The 27,432-nt window shown below is 39.1% G+C and overlaps 1 protein-coding gene across 1 annotated transcript in view; it reads left to right on the top strand.

Annotated features, from left to right (window-relative positions):
- Positions 1-1,741: 1,741 nt before the first annotated feature.
- Positions 1,742-27,432, top strand: part of LOC139722199 (contactin-associated protein-like 2) — a 39,900-nt gene continuing 14,209 nt past the window's right edge. The window contains exons 1-2 of the mRNA XM_071633514.1: positions 1,742-1,945; positions 23,008-23,257. Coding sequence (XP_071489615.1) covers positions 23,017-23,257 — 241 coding nt within the window. The 5' untranslated portion in view covers positions 1,742-1,945; positions 23,008-23,016. The remainder of the gene's footprint in view (positions 1,946-23,007; positions 23,258-27,432) is intronic.

Genomic DNA, 27,432 nt, shown 5'->3' with positions numbered 1-27,432 from the left:
GGTTTGCGCTATCCGAGTGCATCTAGTTTTGTATAATTATAAATATGTCATGAACAGCGCCCTCCTTCCCCCTCTCTGTCTATCTTTCTGTCTCTCTTAAAGGGATAGTACAGTATTGGTGGAGATGAGAATTGGGCTTTTAACTTTTTGGGAGATACCAAGAAAACACTTATGATATAGTACAGAGCATACCATTTTAAGAGGAATTCAAAGTTTGATGAAAATCGGGTTTGGAATGACTGAAACATCCAAAAACAAAGTAAAACAAAGCGATCATAATAAAGTGTGGGTCCCACACTTTATTAGAATTGCTCTTTTTTTGATATCTCAGCCATTTCAAAACCAATTTTTATCAAATAAACGTTGAATTCCTCATAGAATTATATGCTCTTTCACATTTCATAAGAGGTTTCTCATTATCTCACCAAAAAATGTTAGAAACCTGAAATTAGGTCTCAACCAAAACTGTACAATCCCTTTAAATCTGTTTGTCAATCATTATTCTATCTATCCATCCAAATAAGTTGAAAATAAAAAGTCAAACTCTGTCTTTCTCTAGGAATTTTTTTCTTCGCTCAATTAAATGGCAACAATTACAGCAAACATATCTCTTTGTGAATCTGCCGAGATGTGAGTTTCATTTTAGTACTAATTCGCCAAATGACATCTATTCTACAACTTGTGAAGTGGGCAAAACTCTTTGTGATAGAGGTTCATGTATTGGGGCCACTGAAGAATACTGCGTCTATCGGAAGTACAGTGTATTAAAGGGATAGTATAGCTTTTGTTGAGACCTAACTTCAGGTTTCTAATATCTTTTTGGCGAGATAATGAAAAACCTGTTACGACATATGAAAGACCATGTAATTCCAAGAGGGATTCAACGTTTATTTGAAGAAAATTGTTTTGGAAATGGCTGAGATATCCAAAACAGAGCAATCCTAATAAAAGGTGGGACCCACCTTTTATTAGGATCACTTTGTTTTACTTTGTTGTTGGATGTCTCCGCCATTCCAACACCGATTTTCATCGAATAAGCTTTGAATTCCTCTTAGAATCGTATGCGATGTATTATTTCATAAGTAGTCTTTTGGTATCTCGCAAAAAGTTAAAAGCCCAATCCTCATCTCCACCAATACTATACAATGTCTTCAACATGATATGCTTCTTTATTCTAACTTCGTCACCATGTTGTCTACCACCCTGACTCTCACGACGCCTTCTCCGTGAACCTTGGCGCGTACAGTCTGATCTCCTGACTTTCTCGTGTGTAGCTATATAAATTTTCATGTTATAACACAGGTTACATCAAACTCCTCGGTTATACCGAGTTCCACGACTCCCCCTGGCTGGTGGGAGAGGTAAATCCCACATCCCCGCTGGAGGAGAAGTGCAAGAACCAGTCGAACACTCCCAAAATAGCGATTCAAGAAAGATTCAGAAAAAAAAACAGGTTGGAAAGTTAGACTAAATTTATATCATAATAGATAATAAAAAAAGATCTCCGAAAAGCTCTCACATCCTTGTACACTTGTTACGACTGAAGCTTGCGTTATCTGCACGATGATTGGTGGGCAGACTAGACGGACCGAACATCGACTTCAACAGGCACCTGTCGAAAGTTGCATTGCGCGTGCGCAACACAACTTCTGCGGCAAACTTTCTGGTACAGTGATAGAGTCCTCCATCCAGTGCAAAACCAGATCCCTGCCTCCACCTCCTCTTCAGTTACCATTCTCGCGGAGTTTGCCGGTGTCCCAGGCCACCATCATCAAAGCTGCGACACATCTATCCAGCTAGTTGGGTGAGGCATTATTGGATATTTAGCGACACGAAATCGCAGAGTTTCCGCAGCCTTCGACCAAAATTCTGGGAGGAAGCCGCAATAACTGTTCTCAGTTATTACCAGTGATAACCTGATTGTCCAGTTAGTTACATCAGACGGGTGAGTAAGATACATTTTTCAGAACTGTTAACTACCTAATTGTTGCTTGGACAGACGTAATAATTGTTATGTATAGCAGATTTAAAATGCATTTTCTTTGATCAATTCCCATAATCAGCAATGTTCGTTCGATCCTCTTAAAGGCAAAGTAGAGCGAATTCTTCGCACCAAAAGAAGAAGATGAAGAAAAAGAGATGCTGTCATCGTATAGCTGTCTGAAGAGCATGTGCTAATATTTCCTGTTATGACATTAAATTTGGCAAATTCATTGGTATCATGTAAAGAAGTATAATTTCCCTTTATTCGAAGAAAAAACAAACAAGCATGTAAATGTTTGCAAACGAACTCACGCGAGAATTCTATATGTTTGGCATAGCGTAAAGTTTATTCCACTCCGATGAAACATACCACCTCAGCTCAGAATTTGGTCGATGCATCTACACTGAATGTGTGTATGGGTATGCTTGTTATCTTAGCTGCATGTAACCTTACATTAGTATCGCTGATTAAATACTTATCAACTGTAGCCGTGGATGACTTTTCTTTCAAACAAACCTCGCTCCTGTCCCTTAAATGTTCGGTTCCACTGACCCGTTATTTTGAAATAATCGTGGCTATGATAAAGTTGTCTCGATTCGACAAACAAATAGAAACTGTCAACTGCTATACGCGTGATAATGGTGTTCCCTGTTTGTTCCCATGTGCTGGAATAGACAAGAATAGATTACTTTAAGAGATTACAAGTTCATGACTTTGCTCAAGTCTTAATTCAGCGCTTTAAAGCAATAATTCATTTCTAAGGTTGGAGTAACACGTAATTTCCATGTCGAAGAAACGGTTGGCATATATATGTAATCTGTTCCTCTAAGTAAATATTAAAATAACACGTGTTACTATGACAGCCGATTTAGGCAAGGGAGGCTATCAAACCGAGTGATGTTTCATGAAATACGAAACGTTTCAAATACAAGATTCTTCTGACAATATACTTGGAGTAAAAGAAAGATCTCCTATAGCAACAACAAAGTATGCAATGTAGAACATACTAAGATTATTTTGTCAAGTCGCATCAGACATCAATCATCATGCATATTTCCTTGCAATTTATTGCGCATTCCTGCGAAGTTAACCTCCAATAAAATGGTCATACACTGGAAAAAGAACATATCAGATCAGGGATGTGCCTCCATGTTTCATGTTTGGCGCGAAGAAACACACAGGAGAGAAGCGGACGCCGCTGGCAAGTTTATTAAAGTTGCTTGGTCAGATATTTTGTTCGTGGCCGCGCCGTTACGTCATGATTCCCGGAACAGGGTCATTCAAATGCCACGTTTTCAGAAAATGACCAAAACTCGTCGTAGCAGGGAGGTGACTCACCTCCCTGGTCGTAGCTAGGATGAGTCAGCTTACGTAGACAGGGTTTGAGAAGTCTTGTCTGGCGATTTTTTAAATATTTTTTTTATAGATAAATTGCAAAATAATCACAGAGAGAGATTATGTGCTGACACTTCATGTGGTTTACACTGACCACGATATTTTCCAAGTGGATAGGCATACAATCCATGAGTTTGATTTCTTTGTGTCATCAAAATACATTTCAATTTCCAGGAGAATACAGACCAGTTTTTGGAAGGGTATAAGCAAGGAGATACTACAGGTCTATACGTATAGTCACTCCTTGATCGAAGCAAGGACCCAAGAGTAACAAACATCACGGAACTAACTCCTTGATAGAAGAGAGCGCATACGTTTTATTAGCAGATTTATTTGAAAAATATCTCAGCATTTTAGAGAAGAGGAAGAAATGTGAAGAATCTGGCGAAGGAGGTGAAGAAGAAAGAAAGTAAGCATCAATAAGGGAGAAAAAGAAAGACGGAGAGGGGGGGGGAGAAATGGAAGTGTAGAGAACTTTCTCACACAGTTTTTTTCTGGTATTATTGAGTCAGATGGTCGAAGGAGAAAACTGATCCGCACAACCGGTTTCGATGATCACGGAAGGACGGGTCGTGGAATTCACGATCTCGTTCTGTCTGGTGGTAGAGCTGAAGAGAGGAAGTGTGTAAAGATATCCACAGGGTTGCGGGTTATGCCGTCTGGTCATTTGGGTGACGTCAACGTCACGGCTGAGATTAGGAGAAAACAATCTTTGTATTATCAATTTATTTTACCCTGAACTCTTGAAGTGTCAAGTCATAGTTGTGTTGATTCCCAAACACTTCACTCCGTCAGCAGAAAGACGATCAGAAGAGGGGATGATTATCATGTCCTCGGATTTTTCTCATTCTCTTGTACTCGATTCCTTGCTATAATCCTATTTTGAACTGTAGAAGACGAAATGATAGCCCTGGCTTCAAAGGACAATTTTGTATCAGTTAAAAGCTGTCTGAAAAGAAAGAGCAAAGTGTTACAAGTAAAAAAGAAATGCATTGAAAAAATTGATCGCAATCGGATAAAAGTGAGGAAAGTTTTTAAATTGTGAAGTTCTCCAATTTTCCCAAAGCAGTTCTGAAACAATCACTGTGAATAAGCAAACAAGTGAACTGATGATGCAGTCGCCTCGCAACTTGCGTATAATTTATACATAAAATCATGTAGGCCCAATCTTTATTTCCTTTTTCGGGGGGAGGGGTGTCAAAATTTACAGCCCAGTCTCAATCCTGATACAACCCTATCTGACTGATGATTATTTTGAAGTTATTCAATTTAGGAATCACATTTTTACAAGTAGAGCCTATACAGCAGAAGTTTTGAATTTTGGTCATTTTTTGTTTCGTACACAATAAATGGAAAATTGTTTGTCAAAATATATTTGCGAGCTGGAAAACAATAAAGAATACCAGGAAGGAAAATGAATAGGCCCTAGATAGTAATACCTGCAAGAATTTAGATCCTTCATAGAGCTTTTACTTTGTCATCATTATTATGTTGCTTTGGCCCATCGTATGATGACAATTTTTTTTTTCATTCTTAAAATGTAGAATATATGATATCTAACACGTTCTTCATGGAAAGGTTTCTTTCTTTCATAATTTGCAATTAGAAATCCTTGAAGGTTACGTTAAAAACGTTTTGCAGAAAATAAGATTAAATATCTCTGTCTCTTCTTCTATGATACTACACTTCCTCCCTCGTGTGTCTTTAAGATCCGGAATCTCGAACGCAATCTTCTTGTTTTCTAATTCAGCTAGGCAGGACAAATCTGTTGTTCGACATATATGATGTGAGAATAATCATAAGAGCGTGTGTACAATATTGGAGGAGGAAGAAAAGGATGAAGAAGAAAAAAAAAGGAGGAGGAGGAGAAAGAGAAAGAGGAGAAGGAGAAAGAGGAGGGGGAACCTAGGTGGGAAAAGAACATTGGATTGACGAAAGTGAAAACATCCTGACGACGGGTCCGATAACATGTCAGGTGTCGTTCCTTTTGACTCTTATACATCTCTAGCCAAACACGTAATTGTCGGTCCATGATCTAATCATGTAGGAAGATCTAATCGTTCTCTGTTCTGCTCGAAATCCTTCATGTCCTTCTAAATGCCTTCAGCAGGAGTCGCTCTTGATCATCATCCAGCAAGAATACATTTTATGACCTCCATAAGGCTGTCTGTAGCTATGTAACGGGTGAAAGCACGGATGTCGTATCAATCATGGTGCCGGAGAAGAATGGGGGTTACGACCTCGTTTGTAGCATTCGGCAGGTGGTGGTCTAGGGAGATGGATGGTACACATGCAGGGTTTACATGTCAGGGAGGTGTAAACGCTGTCTCTATAATTATCACCTTGCTTGGGGTGACCTGGGCGCTACACGAATGTTCATACCATGTATGATGTAACGACATGTTCTGTGTTAAGTTCCATGTTTATATCGTGGAGCTAGTAGTGTAGTTCTTTGTTTATACACTACCACAGGGGTAAGCTCATCATTATACTTTTGACGGAACTCCAGGACCTGTCCCCGTTCGATTTTCTTCTCTTTTTTCTTTTAGAAAGGTCCCCGTTCGATTTTCTTCTCTTTTTTCTTTTAGAAAGTCCTCTAAAGACTGAAGGCTGAATACAGTACAGTATGTCATGAGTCTTTATTGCAGGTTGTGTTCATGATCTATAGACTTCGATTGATATTTTGTTTTCTAAAATGAACATCTTTCCACCCCTCCCACTGATGCATTCCATCATATGATGATTTAAAGAGTAGGCCCTAAACAGAGTACCATGGTGTGATGTCATAGCCATTCATCGCCATGGAAATTGGGTCTATATGACCTCACCTGGACGGAATAATGCGTTAATACTATTACTGCTAACCATGCTCGCACCTGGTTCCAAGCTTTAACAGAAGACTGTGACATCTCACTTTTTATAGCACTATAATAACCATGGAGCTGGTAGCCCTATGCTTTAAGCTATTAGAAATCAGTGACGATGTGACATTGTTATAATGATATTAGCAAAAAAAAGATGGATAAGAGAGTAATCTATATTTATTTCAGGTTGAAAAATGATGAGTCTTCTGTAATTGCGTCTGATAGCGATAAGCGTTGTCATAAAGTGGGTATGTAGGGGCGTGGTTCCATGTGACAGACGCTCCAACACAGGCGCTTCCTCACCACACCTCATTGATAGCATTACCAGCATTCACCACGAGACAATTTTCTTCAAGGGGAAAGTCATGTTCGCCTTCTCAACAAGAGTATAGGCCTACCCGAAAGCAGAAAATTATAACAGGACAGGGTTGGTCACAATATGACAAGTAAGCAAGAAATTAATCTTTCTCAAAGATGCTGAATAGATCTTTAGTGATGATGTAGTCGCATCTCAACTCTCCAAACGGTTTTTGGACTATCAGGTCTTCTAGATACTCTGTTTTTCTACCAATACTACAGTAACTAGGCCTATAACAAGAAAACATAAAGCAAAACAAGTGGTCCTAATTTCAGAGGTGGGTCCCACTCTTTATTAGGACCTCCTTGTTTTTGGATATCTCAGCCATTTGAAAACCGATTTTCATCAAATAAACTTTGAATTGCTCGAAGAATTATATGCTCTTTAATATGTCATAATAAAGAGGTTTCTAATTATCTCACAAAGAGTTAAAAGCTGAAACCCCACTTCAACCAAAGCTATGTACTATCCCTTTTGACGACCGGCGGAAGCGAGGATGTTCCATTTAAAGGGATAGTAGTATTGGTGGAGATGAGGATTGGGCTTTTAACTTTTTGCGAAATACTTAGTGCCCAGCAACGACTTTTGAAAATAATGCAGAACATGAAATTGTAAGACGAATTTAAAGTTTTTTATAAACGAATATCGGTTGTGGAATTTCTGAGACCTCCAAAAACAGAGTAAAACATAGCGATGGTAATAAAAGGTGGGTCCCACCTTTGATAAGAATTGTCGTGTTTTGGATATCTCAGCCATTTCAAAACCAATTTCATCAAATAAACGTTAAATCCCTATTGGAATTACATGCTCTTTTATATTTCGTAACAGGTTTCTCATTATCTCACCAAAAAATGTTAGAAACGTGAAGTTCAATCTCAACGAAACTATGCGATCCCTTCAAGGTTCTTTTGGTCCCAGATTGCCCAAGTTTTTGATATATTATAAGTAGGGCCTACCAGACTTACTGCGGAGGGATCTTTCCACCTCCCTAGCTGCTGAAACAACTTGCACCTACGTACGTACCCTGCTGTAACCCTTCTTCCCTCGACTGGAGTTGAGGGACAATCCTTCGGGCCATTTTCCTTCCGTGGCGCTACACAAACCAGAGAGGTGGAAATACCTCCACCTCCCTGCACAAACCATGGAGCTACATGTTGTAGCTCCATGTAGCTCCATACACAAACTGTCTGTCTCGATCAAACAGATGGTACCGCCAATGTGCCCTCTTGGCCTTCGAAGTGGGTTCTAATGACATGGGCTGGTTTAGAACTAACCCCCACATCTCGACTGGCGAGAAACACACCTGTTACCACCATTGCACAACGCCCATTCATGGACAGTATTTTAAAGAGCTTGTCCATCCAAATCAAGATCAGGGAATGCAATGCTGGTGAGCATGATTGGATCATGAAGGTATTTGTACCTCCATGATATGATCCAGGCACTGAGCTACTAATTTATGGGTTTAACGATGTTTAAAATCTTGGCGAAACACATGTAGCAAATGAAGTCCTGTTAGGAAGCTGCAAATGAACGAAATACCCCAGGAGAGGTTTATCGGAACGACATGCTTCTCGAATTTCTTGAATTTATGCAAATATTGCCTCTAAATAATATATTTGTGTCGTACTAATCAATAACTAGCGAGTACTAGGTAGGCCTAATTCTTTAACAGGTAAAACTCATCGTCATTTAAAAAACGAAAGAAAGGAATTTAAAATGACCTCTTCGTCATTATGTTTTATTAGCTCTCCATCCGATGGGCAAATCTGTTGGCTTTGAGAACTAAAGTGAGTGCTGATCTCAGAAAACACTCCCCTGGGAAGATCGAGATGAGGCAAAAAAAAAGAAGAAGAAAGATATGCGTAAAAGAAATAATAAAGTTCATTGTTGTTGCCCCTCGAGAAGGTTATGTCATGGTTTAGCCATGGTAGCTCCTAGTTATGCGAAGTTTTTGCCTATTTTATGAGAGTGATATTGGGCAATTTTATCAAATGAAAAAAAAGAAACAACACATTTTCAGGTCTAAAAGAATGTGTCCACCTGCTACCACAATTTATTATCCCTTTGGCAGATAGGTTATGGGAGGACCATTTATTGCTATGCGAAATTATGCTGCCATCTGTGAGCACAGTGAAGGTATACAAGGACAAACAACACGTGGTATTGGAAAACTGTGGTGTAAGGCTAGGACCTTCAAACGGAGGTCTTGGGTTCGAATCGGTTCTGTGTTCCTCCCGGTAAAATGGCTGCCTGGTATTTCTTGGTGATGATAGTATTATTCTTAGTGTGAAGAGCAGCATGAACATAATGGTTACCAGTTCCTTTTTCCAAAGGTTTGTTTTTCCGAAGGTTCGCTATTCTGAAGGTTCCCTATTCCGAAGGTTCCTTATTCCGAAGGTTCCTTATTCAGGAGATTCGTTTTTCCGAATGTTCGTAATTCTGGAGGTGCGTTAGTACGCACCCTTTTCATTTCGAACCTATGGACTGACGAACCTAATTACATTTTCAGATTAGCAAAGTAGCAAACTTTCGGAATAACGCTACAAACGTTCGGAATAACGAACCTTTTTTTTTATTTTGGAACTAACGAGCATCTATAGGTACAATGTATACGAAATTTTTGTTTTTCGGAATAATGCACCCTATTTCATTTTCAGAGTATAAAACGTTCAGAATAACGAATATCAGCCAAATATGATAGAGACTGTCCTGGTTCCAAGGTTAAAGGGAATGTACAGTACTGGTTGAGGTAAGGATTCATGTTTTGAACATTCCTAAGTGAGATAATGAAAAGCCTCTTATGAGATATGAAAGAGCATGTAATTTTAAGAAGGATTCAACGTTTATTTGATGAAAATTGGTTTTCAAATGGCTGAGATATCCCAAAAAGTGCTAATAATAAAAGGCGACATGCCCCAACTTTATCAGTATCTCTTTGTTTCACCTTGTTTTTGGATATCTCAGCCATTTCAAAAAAGATTCTCATCGAATAAACTTTTGATACCCCTTAGAACTGCATGCTCTTTGACATCTCATAGAGTGGTTTCTGAATATCTCACAAAACGTTAAAAGCTAAATCTTCACCTCGACCAGAACTGTACACACCCTTTAAGACCATGCCAATGACATTACTGCTGGGCAAGTGAAGAATGTAAAATGTGTCGGTCATCATTGTATCATGATATGGTTAATATTATGTAGGGCCTAGGCCTATATATGTACACACTGCACATACACACACTCGCGCGCACACACAAACACACACACACACACACACATACATACATACAAATGAGAGAGGGAAATACATGACCACGTAGAGAGAAATTAGGCTAAAACGTAGAAAAAGAGAGGGTGTAATAGAATACTATATACGTGCGTATACAATGAAATAGATGTGTCAACCATAAACGGAATACTATTTCTCTTAAATATCCGTTTGTTACTCGGCCTATCCGTTCACATCTAGAAGACTGAGGCGTGCAGTCATGAGCAGTAGGTTGAGAGAATAACATAGTCTAGAGTTTAACTATCTTTGAAATTGAAGTTTTGAATTCATTTGCCCTAGTAATGGTGCGAAAGGCATTTGTTTTGGCTGCTTCTTGGTTGGCCTATTTCAGTATTTCCGGATCGTGATATCAATTCAGACTCGATTCGACGAGATCCTATATGGATTCGAGAGAGAAAAATAAACCGTAAACGTGAGAGAAAAACTCCCAAATCCAGGATTTTTGTTTTTGTTTAAATGTGTTTTATGAGCTCTCAAATTTATGGAGCGATTATAGTTTGCGGCTCGCTTTGACCAAAGGGACTATAGAGTGTCTCATAAAATCCAACAGCGTATCTTGACGTGGCCAAAATGTTGGCAATATGTTGCAAATAATATACCCCAGTGCATTGCATTGCTCTGTGTATGAATATGCCACTAAAGGGTTCAAATAACTTTGTAGTTCTTCTTGCTCCCATTTATAGTGCCGATCATTCATCGAAGGGCAATATGATGGTTTCTCCTAGGAATACCAAACCACCATGTCGCAAATTACATCACCTGTTTGCTTTTCTGTCGAAGCCACATTTTCAACGAGCGTCATTGGTAAACTTCTCATACATATGAATTATCTGGTAGAGTTAGAGGTAAAGTATCTTTCGAGGACCCTCCATGCTCACATTTAAAAAGTAGAGTTAATTCAAAATCAGACGTGAGATGAAGTAGATGGGGATTTTGCATGTTCTCATGTTTTCACAAAGTACATTGTGATGTAAGGTGCAAATACACTTAAAAAAAAATGGTGATTAGCTTCGTCAGTCTCCCACAGACGAACTAACAATTCTTTGATGAATTCCCTCTTTACGTGAGAGTATTGTCACAGAGGAAGCCTTGCAAACTTCGCATTAATATTTTTATTTCCTATTTGCTATTGTGTTGTAATAATCTAGCATTATATTTCACATACTAAGAATCTTGCTATAGTATTGGTCAAGAGCTGATCACGTGATAAAGAGTAGTTTTGCCCATCACATCACCTAAGAAGAAAAGTTCGTTACACTCTATGATGATAGTAATTTTGTTTCGCTTATCTCTTAGTCCACACAGTCCTAACGCGTGATATAACTTACAATTTTGAGTACGCGCGAAATGAAAGTGCGTTGCACTATGGTCTATCATTTGACCTGGGTCAAGTGATAGACCACAGTGCAACGCACTGTTATTTCGGTGCCACGCGCGGGGCGCGGAGCAAATTTGTTGTTTTGTCATCTACGCGCATACGTCACTACGTAGCCTAAGCCCTGAGGATACCCTAAAGGGCTTTTTACACTTGTAAATTTTTGCTTAGCCCCGGACCAACGGTGGGGCTAAGGGGGGGCCTTAGCCCCACCGTTGGTACGGGACTATCCTTAGCCCACTTTCTGTTTACACTCGTTTTTGCCAAAGTGGGCTAGCCCCACCGATAGTACGGTACTATCTGGCCCTGCAAAATAGCAGGGGTTAGCACCGCAATTGCGGTGCCAAGCAAGTGAGTGTAAACAGAACGAAAATATAATCCTGGGCTAAGCGACGGAGACGAAGTCCGACCCTCACTGACCAATCAGAAACGAGGTAATCAAGTGCTGCCGGTGCGTGCGTGTACGTGTACAGTACACAGCGTAATTATGAATATTCATGTGGTTTGGAAAGTCCGGGGCTAAGAAATACGAGTGTAAAAAGGTCAGTTTTCTCCTTAGCCCCGGACAAGAGATAGTACGGGACTAATTGGCGAGTGTAAAAAGCTGAAAAAATTGGTACGGGACTAACGAAAGTCCTGGGTCAGAGAAAGTCCGGGGTTAAGAAACGCAAGTGTAAAAAGCCCTCAAGACAGCTAAAACGGTTTCAGATGTGGAATACAATGGGAATATTTAGGACCCTAGATGTGGAATATAAAGCAAATAATCAACCTTTAGTTTCAGGCAATGAGACAAACTATCACTTCTGGTGATCTGAATGTGTAAGCTATCTTTCCTCAGCTGCGCTTCGGAAAGATAGCTACATTCAGATCGCCTCGGAAGTGATAGTTTGTCCCATCACCTTCACCAACGTTGATTATTTGCTTACTATACTCTCTGACCTAAAACATGTTAGTGATGGCTATTCGAGCCATTTTCAGCTTCCGCCACGAAGTATGGTCGAGGGAATTATCTTCTTCAGGTTGCTCCTCCGTCCGTCCGTCCGTCCATCCCAAACGTCGCTCTGTTGATCGAAGAACAGCCTTTCGATGAATTTGAATTGACGAATGCCCGGGTGAACGTGAAGTGAAAGGGGCTGATAAGATCGTGTACTGGGCAAATTCCTGAACGCCAGAGATCAAAGGTCGTTGAACTTGGACTTGAAGTGACAGTGTAAGTTCACAAAGGTAGAATCTAATAGTAATATAATTTAGAATGACCGGTAGACATAAAATTATTTAGTCAATAATCATCTTGAAATGGTAGGTCAAAGGAGAAAGTCAATTTTTAACCATTTCCCACTAAAAACAAACAAACAAACAAACAAACAAACTCACACATGCATAAAAAACTGGCCATTTTTCGGGCGCATCTTCTCTGTTAATGTCCTTTGATAATGTACATTGGTGGATAGGGTAGGTATTAGATAAGACATCGTATCAACACATGAACGTCATTACCGCAGGTTAGAGGTCAAGATCAAAGGTCGCTGTACTTTGGTTACAATGTCATTATCCAGCCAAAATGTATCTTTGTGCAATGAATGGGAATAAGATTGGAAAATATGTCCTCTGTTCAGAGAAGGCTAAAGATCATATCCATGAACTTCATTCAAATGGAAACGAAAGGCCGTGGTTTGTTTTGTTTGTTTGTTTGTTTGTTTGTTTGCTTGTTTGGCAGCGATTTCCTGAGAAGCGGAGTATAGCGGTCAACTCGTTCCACTTTTCGTCTGTTCGTGCCATTTCTTGAGGCACCGTATATCTTGACTTGATTTCCCCAGGCTTGGTTTTGTATCGACAGCCATGAGACGTGCAGTCTCTCCCTGTTTGTTTTAGCTTTAACCTTTCGCTCCTTTTCACGTGGAATCGAGAATCCTCTAAATCTTAAAGTGATACCAAGATGATCTTTTTGGAGTTCACTCCCATCTCTGATTCTCTCCATGCCATTTGTCTGTTTTCGAGACCCCGTTTTAGACTTTGATTGATGTGTCCTCTGTCATAGACCAGGTGTCCAAGGGAAGTCGAGATGAGAAGAATATTCAAGCAGTGGCAAATGCCGTTGGCACGCGAGCAGTTGTGGATGATACAGGTGCACGCCACAAGCGAGACACTCACGAGTCATACAGCCCACGAGCCACAGCGACTGCTCACGAGTCATATACCCCACGAGTTACGCAGCTCACGAGTCATACAACCCATGAGCTAGACACTGAATAAAGCCACGAGCTTTACGGTCCACGAGCTACACACTAGGCAAATAATAGTCTAGCTAGTGGGTCTGTTTTACTCAGTGTCTCGCTGGTGAGCCGGTTTAAAAGCACTTGGTAACTTGCTCGTTAGGCTGTATGACTCGTGGGCATAAGACTAGTGGACCTTCATCTAATGTGTAGCTCGTGAACCGTACGACTCGTAGATGTCTAGTTCATGGGATGACTCCGATGATACGACCTCGGACTCGTGAGGTCCCTGGTTTGAATCATTTGACAGCATTGGCTTCCTGCTCGTAGCTAGGCAGAGCAGCTTATGTTTGCTGCCTTGTTCTGTATATTATGTAGAAGCATTGTTTCCTCAGTGACCAAGTAAAATAACCAAAATACTTCCAAAACAACCCCACTACTACAGTGAACAAGGAACCTACAAAAACGAATGACACCACCAAATTAAAATAAGAAATAAAAGGTGAACAAATAAATGAGAAATGGGGAAATCTTGATTTCTTGAGAGCTGAGGTCTTTTGCAATCATGACTTTACGAAGGCAGAAGTCTCGGTTATCTCATTGGACTTTCGAGTTCTAAAAAGAGTTCGACTGATGATGCAGTCTTGTTCAGAAAGTTTCGATATTTTGATAGATTCGCACAAGGCAATAACCTCTGTCGGTCGTGTTATATTTGAACGTCCTTGAGTGATTTTTGAGAGTGACATGCTAATTTGATATAATCCATGCCTAATTTCATAATTACATGTGTCTATTACAATCAAGACCATAAAAAAAATAAGGGTAATTTTGCCTCCGACGAAGATTCTGGCAGGACCGAAAACCGGGCCCCAATTTAACGCACAAATCTTTAATGCATGCGAGAAACAATCGAAAGTCCTCGTAGAATTTCCTGCTCACCTCACCACGAGGATCCTGTTAACAGCAAAAGTAACGGCTCATCAATCGACATACAAATTGTTCCAAAGTTCTCATGGTAAAACTTGTGATATTGTATAAGTGCGCGCGTATCAATTTGACTTCTGGGTGTTACCGATTTCTCTCTGAAGTAGTATGAGATGTTTAAAAAAGGCTTTTGAAAGGTAATAAAGCATTCTCAGTGACGCTAAGTTTGTGTTCGTTTACCGGACATCGGTTTGAAAAGTGCAAATCATGAGCAGGACCCTATCACTATGAGAAATATCGTTCCTGACACAGATACTTTATAACGAAACTGCCCCTCCGCGTGGGATGCCATTGCAACATCTGCCGAGGAATAAGAAGCTCCCTTAATAGTCTCTTTCCGGACTGCAGACATTTTTCATCCCGTCCATTTTGGTGAGCTGTTGGACTGCTCACGTATCGAGTCCCGGGAAAGAACTGCTACATGTATATTTATCTAATAATTGAGAAGTGTAAGTTCAACGTTAAAACGAAAAAAAAATGTGAATGAGGATGCCGCTGTTAAGAGTTCTCGAGAAATCAGCATTGAGTGTGGACGTTCCAGGACTCTTTGCAAAGGTATATTAGACAACTTATGGAAATATTTCTGATTATAAAACTTTTGCTTTGACCTCAATGACACTTCAAGTCATAAATGTTGGGATGAGGTCAAACTGAGAACTTGAAAATCAATTCATTAGCAATCTGTTCTGTTTGTCTCGAGCGAAAAATATGTGACACGGACTTTATGAAAACAGATGTGTCCTCAATTATTTTATCCAAAAGTGTTTGCCCATGATCCGGGTAGGAGTGGTCGAGTTTGGCAGTCAGCATTCATCAATGACTAGACGGGAAAGTGAGTGAAGAGAGAAGATGAACATCCACAACAGCGTGGCGCCCAATAGCCGCAGACCAGTAGGAGCGGAGTTGAGGGTGCGAGAATGGAGACGTGCCTTCCTGGGCTCACGATCTCAGGCACATAGCCAAAGATTTGATGAGGGTTTTTTTTTTTTCAGACACATTTCCCCACCAAGTCAAATGACACTTGGTAAACAATGATAATGTGTTTGTCTGCCATGCCAAAAGCATAGTTTAATGTTGCAAGCGAAGTCGGCGTGATGGCCCACCACCATTATCTCTGGTGCCACAATATATCACCAGGGAGGTGGGGGGGGGGGGGGGGGGTCTTTTCCACCTCCCTGAAATCTCTTCGGCCTACGCACGAGGATCGCTTTCGTGTTCGATTGCGCACGTTCTTCCTGCATTTACAGTGGAGACGCTTGACCTGTCAGAACTCTACGACTATGCCAAAAGTTGTAATTGTAACGAGAACCTCCCCCCCCCCCCCCAAAAAAAAAAAAATATATATATATATATATATATATATATATGAATCAATGAAATAAAATAAATAGATAAAAGTGAAAAACAAAAGAGGGGGTCTTCACACGCAAGGTTCAAACGGGCAACCCCTGTCAAAGATAAACCGATTAATCATACAAGACGATTATGATAGTAATACGACAGACAAGGAGAAAGTTGCATCTGCTCGGCATTAAATTGATACATGGCGTTTTCGGTAGGATATTGACCCATGCTAATTCCCCCAGTACCAGTACCTCGATGTCCTACGGATTTTCGCAGAGTTGCTACAGTCGACGTCGGGCGTGACCTTTTGGCAGTTGCCATAGTTACAGAGCTCCAGCAACAAACTATCAATAACACAGTTATGTCTTTATTCTTTGTTATTCGGATGCCAGATTGTCTGAAAGGGAGAAAGAAAACAAACAAACAAACCGTAGAACAGAATTTGAGATCATTCTCAAGAGAACGCTTTGTTAGTAATCCTTTTGTCTCTTCATCCGTTGTGTTTATTTATTTGGTTTGCTGGTCATTGTTTTGTCTCTCGCTTGTGTTCTCCATTACCGTTTAATGATATTTTTAAAAACATATGCAAATCACACACCACTGTTCACAAACATCAAGATTTGTTTCGCTTAATTCTTTTATGTCTTCATCAAGTCATAAGTAATAATGACGACGAATCTTGATTCGTCTATTGGCCGGCCTCTGATTTTGATTTGGCTTTAAACTTTTGCATTTTTAAGCTGACGTGAAATTGGTTTATTTGGAGGGGTCATCACATGCTTATTGAACATTATAGGAGACTGTGAGAGGAAATGTATTGTGTTTTACGTATAAGGCGATTACCATTTTTTGGTGAGGGATATCAGTTCAGTTCAGTTCAGTTGTGCTTTATTTCCAAAGTCTTATATGCATCGATCAACAACACCTCCACTATATGAAACCTGTGCAACGTACAATTCTCTTTGATTACTGGTAATCACGTAGGCTCAATGTTCCTGTTTTGTCGACGTTCTCTCCCTGAAAAATAGTTATGTATCTTTAGTACTCATTCCTCACAGAAAGCATGTAATTTCGTCAGAATCTACTGGTGAATTTTATTTATATCATGACTGCACAGACTTTCAAAACAATCCGTCTTTGTTATCACTGCTTCTAATCTCTCTGAATCATGAGAAATCTGTCAAAGAACTGTATTGCTTGAGAAGGGCTCAGGTATCACTTTTCCCTGACATATTTTGCCACCGTATTCCCTCCCGAACTGAAGTAAAGCATTTGAAAATTTTCAGTATGTTTACAGTTTAGCTCTCCTTGACTTTAAACTCTTAAATGACGCGACTCTATGGCTGTCTATTAATGTGTCTCTGTCTGATTTTGAATCTTGATTCTCTTCCTCCGCGAGTCATTTCCAAAGCTAAGTGCCATATCGGTCTGTTGGTTCACTTATAAATCACCCAACTTCCTCGCCCTAAAAGGGTCGTAAACTTTTCGAGGCTTGCCGCCTGTGGAATCGTTTATTATAATTTCGTGGCAGGTTTGGAAAAGATGATTCCATACACCTCTTTGGCTCCGTCCTTTTGTCACGTGGTGTCGATTTGGGGTCAAAGTGTCAAATTAAAGGTCAGGGACCTGACAGCCTTAAAAGCGAGCATTTTTATGGAGTTCAGGCGCCGAGCATTTCTTTCGTTCAAGCATGGACCTACATCGCCTTTCTTGAAACGTGACGTCTTGTTCAAACGACGAAAACAATTATTAATTTCATAATATGACATTGTGTGCACAGCTGATGGGTGTTCAAACTGTAAAACTAAAATCTTCTCTTTTTTTCTCATTACAGAGTCCAGCGCATCCGAAATGAAAAAAAAAAGTCACACTGCTGTTTATTGGAAAAGAGTCAATTTGATAATCCACAAATTATCAGTCTTTGAAGCATTACGCGATCATATTTCATTTTTTTCCCTCTCATGATTCAATTCATAGCTTCATTTTAACACAGGACGCATTTTGGAACCGTCCAAGCAAGATTTTCATACTGGATCAAGTCGCCTGATGGAGAAGATCAGTGTCTGCAGCTCATAACAAACAAACAAACAAACAAACAAACAAACAATAAAACAAACAAACAAACAAACAAACAAACAAACAAACAAACAAACAGACAGACAGATAAACATACAATAATGATGAAGGAAAAATTGACGTGAAAGAATCGTCATTAACATTCGAGCCAGCGTGCGCCCACAGCTCTGGACGGGCAACCTTGCCCTCACCTCAACCGTCCATCAGCGGGTCCCAAGACGCTGTTCTTGCGTCCACCTGTTCAAAGGGCGCTTTTAAACGATTCAATAATATTTCGAAATGACTGACTTGTTTGAGGTGCAACTGTATTTTCTCCCACTTCGTACACGATCAATAAACGTGGGAGGTGTAGAGCTCTGTGTCGTCGATTCATTACATAAAAAAGTCCTTGTTACACAAGTGACAGAAGTGTTCAAAACAGTTAAAAAGAATAAGATTCTTAGAGTTTTTTATTCTATTTCAGATCATATCAACTAGTTGTAGGTTGTACCAAGGAGCTTCATGGTTGTACTTCAAAATCAAATGTTCGGTAAGCCAGTTAATGGTTTTAAAACCTTGATGTATGAAAATAGTGAATGTCTTGACGATGCTTTAGACAGGTTTAAGGGAAGAATAAAAAATTGACATCAAAGTTAACGAAGATTTCACGTATCCTTATTGTTTAAAAAGATATAGGCTGCATGCAGTCAGATTTTTTGATTGAATCATTTCTTTATTCAAGAAAATGTTTATACATTTATATATATATATATATATTATCATTAGTTACTGTAAGATAAGCAGACATAAGCAATGGCTGTATAGTATGACATTTGAAATCTTTGAAGAGAAATTATCTCGACAAGACGAAAAAGAAACGAGCAACCGAAACGAAATCCGGCAGTCTGCCTCCAAGAAATCTCGACACGCAAATTGATATAACACTCACAGACATCTCACTCAGCAGAGTAAAAGACATTGATATCAAATGATAATAAAGAAACAAAAATGTCATTTCGTGTAATAAAGTATTAACTTGCACTATTGGAGCATGGTTGACTTTTGTCGGAGGTGAAAAACACACACCCATGTGAAGCTTGGACTCCTTCTGAATGCTCTTTTTTAATACATGTATGTCTATTGCGGAAGGCGAATTTGTGTCGAGCGTCACACTTTTTGACCTCTGTCTGGCTTCTCTATCAACTCTTAATACTCTGCACCTCCCACTTTGAAGTCCCATGATGCCAGTGGTAGAGGAGGTCATCTTCATGTTACGGTTAAACTTTCATAAATCTGGCATAATAGAGCAGTTGAAGGTTTGTACAAATCAGACCAAAACAGAAAGTCAGTGCATATTGCATGGATACTCTACTCTCATGTTGAACTCGATTCCAACAACTCCGTCAGTAAAGTCAAACAAGTCAAACGACAAAAATGCATTAAAATGAAGTTTTATTTTAGTCGATAGAAGCTTATGAAATTTTAAAGTTTCACATATTTTTACAAAACAGAACATAGATCGAGTGATACATCTTACAAGTATCTCATTTGCTTAAAATCGTCATAAAATTCCGCAGATCTCCTAGTTTGGTTTCAGGTTAAAGGTACGGCAGTCATATCATTGCTCCATAAATTTTGCGAAACTTCCAATTCCACAACTTCTCTTTACACAATATTTCTCATCAGGGAGGTAAGACGATCTTCTCACCTTCCTGCTCTCATCGGACTAGACGTTACGACAATCTCAGATAGGGAAAGAAGGCTGTTTACAAGCAACCCTAAAAATGAGAAACTGCCGTTACCACAGCAACGTTCCATCCGACTCGAAAGCATGAGAAGCTCTGAGAAACACTTGTTACATGTACCATTCCTCTTCTTTTATTGCAATCCACAGCCTAAATCTTGCATAACTCATAATATGTCATGGCAGGCCAACAACAGCCCCTTTACCCTGAAGACGGCTTTGCTGTCTCCTTTTCGCTGGTGTCAAGGTGCCCCTAACCTTTGCTTGAAGAAACAAAGGATCTTCATCAATTACACGCCTGCGAACTGCCGTCATACCAGTTCGCAAACAGACAGAGATCATGAAGTGCATACAGCGTTGCCATGGAGACGGTGGGAAACGATACTTCTGATAAATGTTTTGACGGCATTTGGGCAACACAGAATTTATCTGAGATTACTGCACGCATACGGTCTTTGACATTGGATTAGACGCCTGAAAAGAGAACAGAAGTATTCACAGAGACTCTATTACAATAATCTTGGAATCATGTCGTCATGTACGCATTAAACAGGGCAAGAGGTCATCGAGATTAGAATAGTTGTTCAGTCTACAGTTTCTCCGACTATTTCTTATCAACTTGTCAATAAGATATCATTAAACAGGACCTCCATTATACCTTTAGAAATGACATATAGGAATAGCAGATATTGCTTGATTTACATTGAGGTGTCTCTATCATATCCAGTTACTAGCACAATAACCTGTCATACTCTATTGGCGTTTTGCTTTGCTCGTATGTTGCTGTTCTAGCTATTACTAGAGATGGGTGGATGATATCAGTACCCAAAAAACTGTCTGTACTCCAAAACTGCATGTCTGTACTCATCACCAAGTTATTATACAACAACAACAGCCAATTCATATCTTTCCCTTCGTATCTTTCTAGCCTCTTTTCACATAATGCTGTTTGTTTCCTTGCAACTTGCAGGTATACATCGTGGTTTCTAGTTTTGTGTCGTTAATGCTGTCTCGTGCTGTATTCTTGATTGGTCATGTAATTGAAACAAAATAGATATCAAAAATGTAAGCAACCTGGAGCGTTTCTTTCCTTTTCAGTGATAGATAATAAATAAAGTTCGCAAACTATTTTCAGTTACAATTACCACAGTCAACAGTTGCAACCAAATCAATTTGTTCAATGATACAAACGCATGCACTATTTCCACTTTTGCTCCTAATAATCTTTGATTGATAATCCCCACTGACCACATAAGCTTTCTACACATTTAAACTTAGGTAAGACAAGCACTTACTTTCCTATATAGTGTTACATGTAGAAAAAATACATGATACTAGGGGTCTACATATTTACTTTCGTTGTTCAAAATCACAAAAAGTGACGAAGGTGCGACTTCTATAGGTTTCGAGGCTAGTTTATTGTATCATAAATTTGTTACAGCAATGTAGGTGTGTCAGTGCAATGAAGCCTGGTTACCGTACAGTTACTACGTTTTTAGCATAGCTGTGAGAATTGGTATTTCTTGTCATGGCGAATTCTGATACGTATGATACGGAGCGTCTCGTCTGACGATTTTGCAACGTTTCTCTGAAATAAATCCAGACATTTCAAGGATAAAATGCACGTCGGTTCACAGTCGCCTAGCAATTAAATGACCCTGATCAGAGACACAGAAAATGATAGTTTGCTCAGAAATACGATATACTAACGAATTTGACCCAAAACTGACAACTCAATTTCCTGTGGAGTTTCTGATCAGATTAGAGAAATGTGTCCCGAGATTGAATTTAATCAGATTTGCTCAGATGTTTTATTCAGGATGTATTCATCTGACATGGTTAGCGATTTTTTTCCTTCAAATTGAAATAAGAATATATGTCAGTTCAATGAAGGAAAACACTGTAATATTGCCCTTGTATTTCCCAGAAGAAACAATCTAAATCTAGTCGTGACATCTCTATAGACCCCAATAGTTGGAATGGGGGCCAGGTCAGTGACGAAAGCTGGGTCACTGTCTTGTGTGGCCGTAGGTCATGAATAGATGCAGTAATAACCCACTCCCGGCTTGCTCCCCAATTGAAATAGATCATAATTACGTCGTAACACAACAACACAACAAGAACGAAATCCCTTTTCTCGTCTTGCATCGGTTTGCATCACACATATTGAATTTGTACACGATTAAAGTTTCTGTTACATTTTTTAAAGTAATGTACAGGATAGTACGAAATTTGCATCCAAGTGTCTTTTGCTTTCGTTTATTTGTAACAGAAAGTTGAATGTATATGAAAAGCAACGAATGTTTACGCACTATTGACAGATTTTAGAACGGAGCTCATTATGAATTTGACATTTTTGGTTAAAAAAGCTACTTGATTTCACGAAAAGGCAACTTTATGAATTAGAGCAGAAGTTGAATCATGAAAATTATATTTGATTACCTGTGGATGCATAAATTGATACGCAGAGGAAATGTTACATTCAGGGAATATTTTGGATATAATTTATTTGAAGTATACTTTCACCAGAGGAATCGAAATTTATGTGGTGCTATGATTTTGACAATTAATTGTTCGCACCCTTATTTTCTATGTTCGTACATCCTGCTCTCTATATGTCTTTGTGAATTTTTTTAGATATTTGAAATGAAATAAAGTCCCTCGAAGGAGGATAAAGAAAAAAATAAATAGTTGTGTTCTAGAACTTCGTGGGAAATTTTCATGTAGCTTCTTACTATGAAGCTTCATAAGATTCTTGAAAGTAGCGGAAGGTAATTCTTCAGTGGTTTTGCGAAAAAAAAAGTCCCTAGCTGGGTTAAAAAAAAGTATGTTTATCATTACAAGTGTACGTTTTTAAAGGGGGTGGCGAGTAACCGATCAGTGGGAATCAGTGGGAATGCTGAGGGATGATTGTTCCAATCCTTGTGGGATTCATTTAAGAGTACATTATATATCTACTGTTGTGTGAAAATTATTTGCTTCAGAACGGTCTCATATACAAGTAATGTGCAGATTAATGCCCCGTCACTGACCAGGGACGCTTACCTGGAAACATTAAACTGCACATTACTTGAATATGAGACCATTCTGAAGCAAATAATTTTCACACAAGAATAGATATATAACGTACTCTTAAATGAATCCCACAAGGATTGGAACAATCATCCCTCAGCATTCCCACTGATTCCCACTGATCAGTTACTAGCCATCCCCTTTAAGGTTCAAAAGCACTTATTGTTGGAAAAGCGAATGTACCTAGTTTTTAGGTCGGTAATAATGTAATTTCAATACGTAAGGGCCTATAGATTTCGTGAATTGAATATGCTCCTTTGTTTTGCATCAGAAAATTCTAACTTTGATATTACATGTGTTTTTGTTCTTGTAATGATGCCCTGATAGGATTCCAAGATGGCGTCGACGATGAAGGTCCTCGGCCTCCTGCTGTTCCTAGCCCTGTCCGTGGGCGAGGTCCGGCCCTACAGCATGGTCAACACTCTCGACGACCTGGCCAACATCCAGCGCGACCTCCTCTTCAAGACCTTCGACTACTTCAACGCCAGCGTGACGGACCAGATGGAGCGACTTATCCTCCAGCTGCGCTCCCTGGACGCCCGGCTGAAGGAAGTCGAGGACAGGCTCGCTGATTCCCGTAAACACTCCCATATATTTCCCATCCTCCTGCCTACATAGATTACCAAAGGCTATTACTTCCGATGTAGTAGTGCTTGTTGCTATTTGTGTTTACGATTTCGTTATCATTTTGTTTTTATGAGAAACACCTGAAGGACAGCTGTCCATATCATGTCTCGAATGAAACGACTGGAACTTGTCCAGCATGGCAAAATACCGTACAAGATTAAGATTTCGGATATAGGACCTATATGCTGAAAATATATCAACATTTTTGAGGCATCTAAATGGAAATTTCCTTACGTTTGTTTTCGTAAATTGCCTTATCAAGTGGATAGATCATTTCCTGAATGAATGTGCGAGGAGATAGTCCAGGGACCTGCCTTCATACAAGGTTAATTTTGTCCTTGGTATGTCAGCTCATGCTGTATGACAAATCCCGTAGAGCCACAGGATACAGTGTGTCACTCATTCAGGCGTGATATATGGCACATGCGAAATTACTCTTGCGTCCCGAACATGTCTTAGAATTTTGAAATGATGAAGGTCAATTCAAATACTTCATTGTGATTATCTTACATTACCTTCTTTCAATCTATTTGTTTTCCATTTCTTTTAATGTTTACGTTACTTATTACAGACGTGATATTTTGAAGTGCAGGTATTTCTTGCCATTGTATTCCGTCTTGCTGTTATATGTATTTCTTTTATTATTTTTTTTTTGTTATGAATAATGACTTTTATTATCAAGAAACATCGATTTAGCTACACATTTTGTCTTCTACAAAACCTGGGTCACTCTTGAAGAAAACTGTTGAAATCTGTGCAAACTTTCCAAACCTGTGTTTCTTAATTTTAAAAAAAAAAATCATTACTCTTTAAGTTGTGAGGAAGCCTATGGGTATGCAGACGGATGTACGTTATCTCCCCCTCCCCAAAATTATAGTTACTGAAAGATCTAAGTAGCATGTTGCTTTTTTAACCCAAAGTGCTTTGTATGTTACTCTGTATGAATTTTGTAGAATCAGACCTTTCCTCGCTGCAGAGACACTACCTCAACTGTTGATGATCTGAATTTATACAAGAAATGTCACATTAGGATATCAATATGATGGTATTGATATGATGATCAAAAGGTCTTCCTCAGAGAATAAAGAGAACGCCCAGCAAAATAAATGTCAAAAAGTGGCGCGGGCTATGAAAACATATTAAAAGAAATATGCAATTCAAGATAATGGTTTAAATGATAATACATCTAAAGTACATTATGGTAATTCAACCTAACTGACACAGAGACAAAATGTTAACTAACCATTACTTAAATCGGACATACAAGAAGAAAATGTTTAAAAGTTTCAGTGGATGCGCAGGAGAAATGGCGGACTGTTGCTTCATGTGAATGAAAAACCGATGAACTTTGTTCACATCATATAAATTCAAATATAGAATCTGTACAAAGACTTACTGCAGTGAAGTGGTGATATATTAAATTTTACCAGTCGATCGTAGACTTTTTTTCATCCTCCACGACATGTATCCGCCATTAGATCAATGCTTATCAAACTTCAAGATTACATCAAATGTAGGCTTTCCCCCTTCGAGAATCTCCTATCCTTAATTCGTCTTGCATGCAGCCTGTCATGTAGAATAGCATCATTTCCTAGCAACACTATACAATCATGATTGTCCATGAGCATGACCGAATCATTTTGCTTCTGCATTGTCATCATCGCCATCATCGTCGCTATCATCATCGGACTGTCAAAATCGATGTCCAACTGTAATACATGCTACCCTCATCCCTTTGTCGTAGACCTTCTGCGAGTATATCATGCTTTCTTTTTGAGCCCGTCGTCGTTTCTTGTTTCCAGCTGTCAGAATCTAGAGCCCGCTCGCGCCACACAGTTCGTCACCATGGGCGTGAAAGAAAGGTACATATTGTTTCCATGGTTACGGTTCTAAAACGGCTATTTTAAGGATCTTTTATACGTGACAAAGCTCAAGTTCGTATCTAATTTTTTAGGCGCTATTGGAGTAAATGAACGATAAATTACCGGAGAAGTTGGGATATTCTTTGATGTACATGTATTTCATTTCCTTTTTGATATTCAAGACACTTCGACTCTTTTAGAATTTATCGTCTGACAAATAAACCCGTGTTAGGAGCTGTGCATACGACGTGTGATTTTTGCCCATCCCACTGCACGCATGAAACCAGAATGTTTTTGCTGTGCTCTTGTAGCTTGTGTCATGGCTTGCCACAAAGTATGGGACAGCTTGGCCGTATTATGATTTGAAAAAAAAAATGCTCATTTCATTTAATAAAATATATATATCTTATTTTGTTGTAGATTCTTTCAAATAGTTGCTCTTGCACGGCTTCTCCTTTTTTTTCCTTCTTTTTATCCAAGCTCGTGCTTGCTTTTATTTATGATCATTGCACATTCATTGTCATAGGATTTTGTTTACCGGCTTATATTTGGATGGTATAAACTTATTTTATTTGCATCTTCATCATAATAATGTATGCCGACAACGAAAGATTCCAGGCATAAAATCAAAATGTTATAAATATTGGTATAGACCACAAACAGTGACTTTTATATAACTGGTAGGCCTACAATTATTTCTTTCACAATTTGCTTTTTAAAGACACCTTAGAGAAGTAGTTGAAAGTGAACATAATTGGTCTGCTACGACAATCAAAAAATGTTCCTTTCCCCCCGTCTAAGATATTAAGATCCCGCCGGCAGAGCTGGCATCATCGTGTGACGCTGAGCGGGCTCTAGTTCGACTGAACTCGTCGCTTATTGCTTGGTACGATCAGCTCACTCGTCGCCTGGCTGCCATCGAAAGTGTCATTGATTTTGTGTCCGCCTCAGAATGCAGTGGTACGTGTCCGGATCGATACTGATCGTTCACTTATCGATTGATATCATGTGGGTCAAATACTTTCAGATTGACAGTCAGTTATTTGGTGATTCACTCGACTGGTAAAGTTGTCGTCGAGCCGATAACATGTTTGCGCTGTCTGTCGATCACAATATGTTTCGGAAAGAAATAGATAAACATGCTGCCATCGATTCATTTTCTTTACTAGGTAACGTGTATTGTTGCATTTGTGTCTATTCCAAGAAGATGAGTGGAGTTAATGTTTATGCTTTGATTTTTGTACTAACGACTTTTCTCTTATACATTGGTAAGAATATAACGGGCGCCAATGTCTAAACGAAAATAATAATATAAGATTAAAGGTTGCGTTGACATTACATTTGGAATGGACGGAAGTAACCAAATTAATTATTCATTTAAACAATACATTCTAGTACAAAAACGTAAAATTAAAAATCATCGAAGAACCAAGTTTCGAAGTAGTATCAAATAAAACATCAGAAGGAGTGATTTCCGCTTCGTCGTCACACAGTAGGCGGGGCCGCGCAAGGGTGGCGCGGGTTGTTGCTTCCTCTTACTTTTTATTCTTATTTTTTGTCTGTGTTCGCCGTCTCAGTAATACTCCAAGGCTTTGCATTGCGCAGGGTCTCCTTGTAGTGCTGTGCTTCAAAGCAACATATCATTTCATTCATTTCTTCTTTGTGTACTTGTTTGTTGACACATTTGATTTTTTTTTTATGTTAGCTGGACAGATAATGAGGTCTCGTACAATAATTTTCCTTGTCTTCAGTGGGTTATATAAAAACATATGCATTTGAAAAGTAAACAAAAAGAAACTTTAAAAAGTACCAAACCTCGTATCATTCAATGATTACTTGTTCCTTGAGTCATCTCCTTATAAGTATAACTTCAAGAAGTATAGGCATAGAGATAGGGGTTATCGTTAATTGATAAGACATTGATAGAGAGTGAGCAACCACTACTTTTTGTATTTCTTGTAAGACTGTATTAATCATCAGGTTACAGGTTTGCTTCAGACACTAAGTTATGTACTACCGTTATCATATCCGTGAATATAGCTACGATGAGAACAGTTTTGAGATATGATCATTCATTGTAATTCAAATCACTCTTAAAAACTTATTATTGGTGTAGAGAGACTGAATTATCTTGCTCTTTATAAAGTTGTAAATTTCAACGTACAACTCACTGTCATTATCAAACATGTTATGTTTACACGTCAGGTCTGTAGGTTAATTTGCGAAGGTTTTTCACAGAAATGGCTCTCATTATAAGATGATA

This window comes from Diadema antillarum, unplaced genomic scaffold (genome assembly GCF_040938485.1).
Source record: "Diadema antillarum isolate AM-2024a unplaced genomic scaffold, OU_Dant_1.0 scf00000160, whole genome shotgun sequence".
Taxonomy (NCBI): domain Eukaryota; kingdom Metazoa; phylum Echinodermata; class Echinoidea; order Diadematoida; family Diadematidae; genus Diadema; species Diadema antillarum.
Note: the sequence above shows the minus strand (reverse complement) of the source record. Positions and strands in the feature narration are given on the sequence as shown.